Raw genomic sequence first — 7268 nt, 5'->3', positions numbered from 1 at the left:
GCAATTCTTTTAACTGCAATCAACAATACGGCTATAAATACACAGTGATGGGACTGAGAGGAGAGAGAACAAAAAGTGATCAAATTTACTCCCCATCACCATCACATTGACTCTCGCCGAGCATCTGCTGCTCGGTGGCAGAACGAGTTCTCTCGCTCCCCTGCGCTCCTAGCTCGCGTGGCCTGCGCGGACAACAGTGACACGACAGATGCAACGGCGAGGAGATGAACAGCACCAGCTAGCGGCATGAGCGGGTTCCTTCACCCCGCCGTCTGGGTGGGTGGCATAGGGCGTCAAACAGGACGGGCCGGCCATGCCCGGGCCGCGGGTGCTCGTTGCCGTCTCCGACTCGTCCACGACCGAACTGCTCGGGCTCTCCGGTGGTTCTACGCGCACGGGGCGGCGCCGACGATGGGGTACGTAGTGGTCGACGAAGCTGCTGCGTCGGAGTACCGCCTCACTCACGCCATCAATCGGCCGCACCTGGCCGATGGAGCTGCTGCGTGTCGGAGCAGTCCACCTCGTCCGCGCCCTCAATTGGCCGCACCTGGCCGACGGAGCCGCTGGATCTGCTGCGTGGGATCAGTCCGCCTCGCCCGCGCCTTCAACTGGCTGCACCTGGCCGACGGAGCCGCTGCGTCCACGTCATCCGCCACACCTGGCTCCTCCCCCGCGTCTCCTCGCCGCTTGGACTAAGCCGTCTTCGGCCGCTTCCTCGACTTCTCCCTCACCAGTCACTCCATTTTTTTATCTCCCCGCTTGGACTAAGCCGTCTCGGAGCAGCCAGTTGATGGATGACGAGGTTGTTCCCAGCCTCCATGGCAACCAGCAGTCCGTCGCCGATAGCCGTGCTCGTGCTGGTGGTGTCAGCGACGAAGGGCTCGTTTCTGGCGTCAGCGACCGCCCTGCCATTGTGGAGAGCGGCGTCGGCATCAACGACGACGTGCCGTACGACGATGACGATGACGGCGTCCGTGCTTGACCTCTGCGCCCCCTTCCGCGAGTACGCGACACATGTGGGTGATGGTGTGCGTCTGTCGGCGATCATTCAGCTCAAAGTCACCACGATCGCCACCAGTTCCTCTCTCATTATGCTCAACGTCAGCACCAGCATGCAAGCGAAGGCTAGATAAGCGACTGGCCATACAAGAACAAAGCCATGCAATCATCGCCGTCATGCGCCTAGTCTCCCTCGTGGCCTCGTCCCCGACCTCGTGTACCTCACCCGCGGCCGCGACCACCGTCACCTCCCCCATCCGCCTTTGCCTCCGCCGGGAAGGCGGGAACGCCATGGCCAGCTTGGCATCCGTCGGGAGCAGCATGGCCAGTGCCTCGTCCAGCAGCTGCTGCTCCTCGCCCTGCTACGCCTCGGCCGGCCGCGCCTCGACCATCCATGATGGGCTAGCATGAGAGAACAAGGAAGGAGAGTAAGGATGAGAGTATGGCTCCATTTTTTCACCACCGGGATGTTTCATAGAGTGGAGGAGTAAAACTGAAACAGAAATGGCTCTCTAAGTTGTAGTAGGCTCCAAAATTTGGACGAAAATGTGGCGCCTAATTTTCCAAGTGATTGCCAAATTTCACGGCTAAACAAAGCTTTCACCTCACAAGTTTTGAACTGAAGAAAAAGTGGCGCGCGCGTAGAAGAAGAAGAAGAAGAGCGGGAGATGCTCATGCGAGAAAGAGAGAGAAGCTGCCGTGAGAGGTTGAGAGGCTCTCTCATGCAGCTGTCTGCATTAATTCAATGCGTAGGAGCCGAATACCAATGCATGCATGCATGAGTTTTATCTCCCCTTTGTGGGGCCCATGTAAAAGTGAACGGGGAGTAGGTGGGAAGGACCGATGGTCACGAGACTAATTATCTCCCCTCTGTGGGGCCCATGTATCTGCATGAATATACGCATGAATTATTCAACTCTGACGGAAGAAATACCCTGCCATCATGTTGGGCCCACCCCTAACGTGGACCAATAGGCTTTGGAGTTCCCACGGGAGCAAATGCCTCCAGGTTCATTCTATTCACTCTCGAAGGGTTCGGCGGGTTGGACCGGGCTAATTTTACCCCCAGGGAGTAAACGAAGACTTAATTTTGATGGTCTGGAAAAAAATTCACGCCGGGCTGGAAAACCAGGAATGGGCTCTAATCCAGATCAATCCAAGGCACCAAGGGATTAAACGAACGAGGCCTAAGGGGACTGCTGAGCGTCCCCAGGGGATTAGATTTCTAATCCCCCGGGTGGACAGCCGTTGGATGAGCTCGATTGGACCGTCTAGATCGTGACACGTGTCACAGTATACCTTTTTTTGAAATCTGTCACAGTATACCTTAATCCCACTTTTGCTACCATAATGTACCAAAGTAGCAAAAAAAACGGTTCGTTTGTAGCAAAATCGACCCAATTGTAGCAAAACACGGTTCACCCAAAATACACACAGATCTCGTCGGAGACTCGCCGGAGACCTCGCCGGAGACGATGTAGCAAACATGTTGTACTATTGTAGCAAAACAATTATGGTATTGTAGCAAAACCGATCACATCGAAGACCTCGCAAAAACTCGCCGGAGATGTCACCCAGGAACTCGCCGGAGTCATCGCCGGAAACCTCACCGGAGACATGGTAGCAAAAAATATATGCTAAAGTAGCAAAAAAACACAAAATTGTAGCAGCTTTTTTTTGTTATTGTAGCGGAGAACTTATAGCAGAAATACAGAACAATTGTAGCAACGATATATAGAACAAAAGTAGCAAATCCGACTTCGCCGGAGAAGTTTGCCAGATACATCGGAGCTACAATATTATATCAATTGTAGCGGCGCGACCGGCCGTGTGTAGCAGCGTCGACGAACTTGTGTAGCGGCGCGGCCGGCTGTGTGTAGCAGCGAGTTGGCTAGCACCCGTTTGGTGCTCTCCGAAGCCATGGCTGCCTCAAGCTGCTAGCTCCATGGCGAGGGCGCTGGCCATGGAAGTTGGAGAAACGACGGGAGAGATCGGAGCGACGCCTCGTAGGCTGCAGGAAGCCTAGGGTCGAGCGCGGTGCAAGCTTCGGGCGAGCTCCGAACAGAGAAAAGCGGGCTATGGAGGCCCGGAGCATTGACGGGGAACATCAACAACGCGCGGCAACGCGGAGGCCAGCCATGAACCCGGCAGCGGCGCATAGGCCGTCCATGAGCTCGTCGGTCGGAGCTACGCGAGCAGATATGGAGGTTGAGAGGGAGGCGCTGCAGAGGTTCCCGACGCCGGCTGCCGGAGCTAGGCGAGCAGAGCATGTTCGGCCATGTCCGGAGGTGAATGAAGACTGGAATTGGAGGCGGCGACATGAGCGAAGCCATGGGGCTCGCCAGCGGCGGAGCAGGTCGCGTGGGGACGGAGCGAGGCGCCATAGGGGGTCGCCGGGCACGAGAGCTGGACGGTGTCCGGCACGGAGCTGCCCGATGCAGTTGTGTGGTGCAGGGAAAGAGGAAAAAGGAGAACGGCGAGGAAGAGATAAGGTTGGGGCTCACAGGGACACGCGTCGCGCTGTGCGTACTGAGGAACGGAGGAGTATTCCCCCGGGGGAAGACAAGCGTTTCCCTTACCCAAAGTAAATGAAATAAAAGTGGCCGTAAGACCGGGAGTCTCATCTCAAGAAAAAAACTCTGGCTCGGTATCTAATCCTACCTCGACGTACTCGAACTCCCACCGTTCCTAGCTAGGAATTGTATATACAAATCTAATCACCTGGCTATAAATAGCTCAATACACGCGCCGGTCTTGTATCAATAACTACTAGATTAATCGATTAGACACGGGACGACACCTATACATTAATACATATCGTCGTGAAGAAATAGTTAAGATGGCCGCCGCCGGCGAGGAGGCCGTCAGAACACGTACAACTGATCTTTATCCCCTAGACCTGGTGAGTTTCACACCAGGGCGTGCTATTTCCAGTGTCCTTGACCGCGGCCTGGTGCTTCCGATGACCGGGGACGACGCTAACACGTTCAAGATGCTCCGCATCGACGGATCACTGGTGTCCAAGAAGACTGATGACATCGCCGTCATCGACAGGAGCACTCTCTGCGTCGGACAGATCGTCGGGTCGGCGTCTGATATCGGCGGCCAGATCGGTGTCGTAACCGGCGTCACCACAATGCTCGAAGTCGTCCAGTTAAACAGCCGCTACCGACCGACGAAGGTTGTAATGGGCGCGACGGCTGACGTACGGCGCGTCCGGGCGCTTAGCCCTGGCGACTACGTTGTGTCCGGGCAGTGGCTGGGCCGGGTGGTCGAAGTATCTCAAGACATCGACGTATTGTTCGACGACGGCGCGGTCTGCAGGGTCACCGATGCAGAGTGGAAGAAGCTAAAACTAGCGAAGCCCCGTAACTACCGTTACCAGATGAACACCCCCTTCTACCCGGGGGCACGCGTCGTCACCCCTGACTCCTCGGACATCTTCATAGACGCGCAATGGCTAAACGGCCAATGGAAGCCGGACCGCCAAGAAGGGAAGGTGACCAAAGTGGAGATGGCCAGCGTCCTTGTCTACTGGATCGCTTGTGCTGAACTTGGCATTGACCAACGACTTGTCAATGAGTTGGCCCCTCCGGCCTACTACAATGCTGACGACCTGACTTATTTCTGCTCTGACCCCAATTGCACGTGGGGTTTAGGCGACCGTTGCTTTCTTAGTACCGACCATGACGAGCAACAATACACAAGTTCACAGTCGCCGGTGCCACCACCCACCATGACCGTCAGCAACACCTACACATCAGTCGATGTCTTGTGGCAGGATGGCACGCGGCAACATGGGGCAGAATCAACGGTCACCAACCCCATGAGTTTCACCAACGACTTCAATTTTTTTCCTGGGCAGTACGTTGTTGAGAACTCTCCTACTAATGATATCATCGTTGCCGCGGTTGATGGTACGGGAGATGACATCGTGTGTGGATCAACAAGGCGCATTGGGGTGGTCAGAAGCCAAAGTTCCAAAGACCACATGGTGAACGTGTCGTGGTTCAAGGCGGCGTCCACGTCCACATGTTGGGAGATCGAATGCAACGATGTCGCAAGTGCATATGATCTCAGAAGGGACCCTGACCACTCGGTTTTCTACGGTGACGTCGTCGTTCGTCTGCTATCAGATGTAAGTGAAGGTACACCGGTAGGGCAGCAACAACCACAAGAAAAGAAAGCCTCGAGCAGTCTTTCATGGGTAGGGCGCGTTGTTGACCTTCATGACGGCCACATCCAAGTCAAGTGGGGCGACAGCAGCACCTCAACGGTATGTTTTGCATGACCAGACATGTTCTGTTACTCCAATGTACATCTAGATTTACTTACTGCTAAATTTCCATATGAGTCTCAGGTGTTACCCCATGAGATCACTGTCGCTAACAAGGAACACTACACACAACTAGTGCGGGTGCACGGGTGGGCGGAGGAGGACGATGTCGATGCTCCTCAAGCAGTATGTATCTACCTAGAGTGCTAGAAATATTATCTCATGCACGCACTACACGTCCTGGACCTCCGTAATTATGTAAGTATCCTTGGCGCTAGTGTTGATGTATCTTAATTATATCCAATTACAGGACAATGAACAACATGATCCAGAAGATGCTACAGAAATCGAAGGCGGTATGATTGATGACAGTGTCATCTCAGTGGATGAAGTAGATGGCCTTACTGCAGCCATTCAGAAAGTGGAAGTACAGGAAGATCATAACGCAGATGATGATAGCGACGAAGAATATGACCAAACTGTGATGATCAAGTCTAAAGATGCCACTGCAGATGATGATCTGTCTAAATTCCCACGATTCGATGTAGTGAAGAGCCCTCCGGATCACCATTACATTGACATCACGCACGAGGTAGGTGCATGCACCAAGACAAGTTACTCTCTTCTTCCTTTTCCACATACTTGTATGCAAGTTTTTTCTCCTTTTGACATATATATATGCTCTTCCTTTTGTCAAATCAACTGCAGGGTAGCAGCGGCGGAAGGAGGTGGGTCAAGACCGTGCAGAAGGAGTGGAAAATACTAGAGAACAGCTTACCAGGTACGTACATACGATAGCACCAGCCTCAGGTTGGTTTGAACGTGCATAATAATACGTGGATGAATGAAAATTGACATATCGATCTGCTGCACACGTTATGCAGAAACCATTTACGTGCGTGCCTTCGAGGACCGCATGGACCTGCTACGAGTGGTGATGGTCGGCGCAAACGGGACACCATACCACGACGGTCTCTTCTTCTTCGACCTGCAGCTGCCGCCGTCCTATCCCGCCGAGCCACCACAAGTGTTCTATCACTCTTTTGGCCTACGCCTTAATCCCAACCTCTATGAGTCTGGTAGCGTGTGTCTCAGTTTGCTCAACACGTTCGGCGGTGAGGGCACCGAGGTCTGGTTGCCGGCTACATCCAGCATCCTTCAGGTCGTTGTTTCCCTGCAGGCTCTCGTCCTCAATGACCAGCCATATTACAATGAAGCTGGCTACGAGGAACTGATCGGCAAGCCTATGGGTCGCCGCAACGCACTGCCCTATAGCGGGAACGCCTTCTTGCTCACTCTCCGAACTGCCCTACACCTGCTGCATCGAACGCCAAAAGGATTTGAGCAATTCGTGAGGGATCACTTTCGCCAGCGCGGAAGATACGTGCTCGAGACATGCCAGGCGTACCTACGGGAAGGTGTGCCTGCCGGTCATGGGAGCATGGACCTGTCGTGTTCCATAGGCTTTAGGACCACGCTTGCCAAACTAGTGCCGATGCTGGTGGCAGCGTTCACATACATTGGCGCCCAAGGGTGCGACCACTACACTGTCACCAGTCACCACCACCAGACAGACGTTCTCGTATGACACAGCTACTGCAGTTAACGTTGCTGATGTAATGTAGGTGTTCCCTCGGTTCCATATTAGTTATAGTTGATTTAGTACAACTTCATACAAAATGAAAGACAACTAATTTGGAGCGGATCGCTATGTAATTTGTGGTATCAATTATTGCTTCAGTGTACAATTATATATATTGCTCAACCGTTCCATCATATTTCTATGGACCGAGGCATGTCGACTGTTGCGTTAGCCTTTTGGTTCATCTATTTTAGGGAGGGTGCTGAGAAGAGAGTCCCCCTCCCTAGCACATAGCTTGATTAAACCCTAAACCATGTCAAAGCGCCTTCAAGCTACCTGATCTTACAGATTTGGTAGCCGAACATGGACCTTCTTTAAAACAAGAGAATGTCCAGTCCTCATGTAATTTGT

At 53.4% G+C, this 7268-nt stretch overlaps 1 protein-coding gene across 1 annotated transcript; it reads left to right on the top strand.

Moving 5' to 3' along the window:
- The first annotated feature begins 3838 nt into the window (after positions 1-3838).
- Positions 3839-6863, top strand: LOC124648500 (probable ubiquitin-conjugating enzyme E2 23). The gene is made up of 5 exons (XM_047188257.1): positions 3839-5275; positions 5360-5461; positions 5586-5867; positions 5984-6056; positions 6160-6863. Exons 1-5 carry the CDS (start codon positions 3839-3841, stop codon positions 6861-6863), a joined length of 2598 nt encoding a protein of 865 aa, XP_047044213.1.
- The last annotated feature ends 405 nt before the right edge of the window (positions 6864-7268 follow it).

This window comes from Lolium rigidum, chromosome 4 (genome assembly GCF_022539505.1).
Source record: "Lolium rigidum isolate FL_2022 chromosome 4, APGP_CSIRO_Lrig_0.1, whole genome shotgun sequence".
Classification (NCBI taxonomy): domain Eukaryota; kingdom Viridiplantae; phylum Streptophyta; class Magnoliopsida; order Poales; family Poaceae; genus Lolium; species Lolium rigidum.
The sequence above is the reverse complement of the archived record's forward strand: the minus strand, read 5'-3'. Positions and strand labels throughout refer to the sequence as shown.

Coding starts and splice junctions, on each gene's coding strand:
- LOC124648500 (XM_047188257.1), top strand. CDS start 3,839: ATGGCCGCCGCCGGCGAGGAGGCCGTCAGAACACGTACAACTGATCTT. Junction 5,868..5,983: donor ACATTGACATCACGCACGAG/GTAGGTGCATGC, acceptor AATCAACTGCAG/GGTAGCAGCGGCGGAAGGAG. Junction 6,057..6,159: donor ACTAGAGAACAGCTTACCAG/GTACGTACATAC, acceptor CACGTTATGCAG/AAACCATTTACGTGCGTGCC.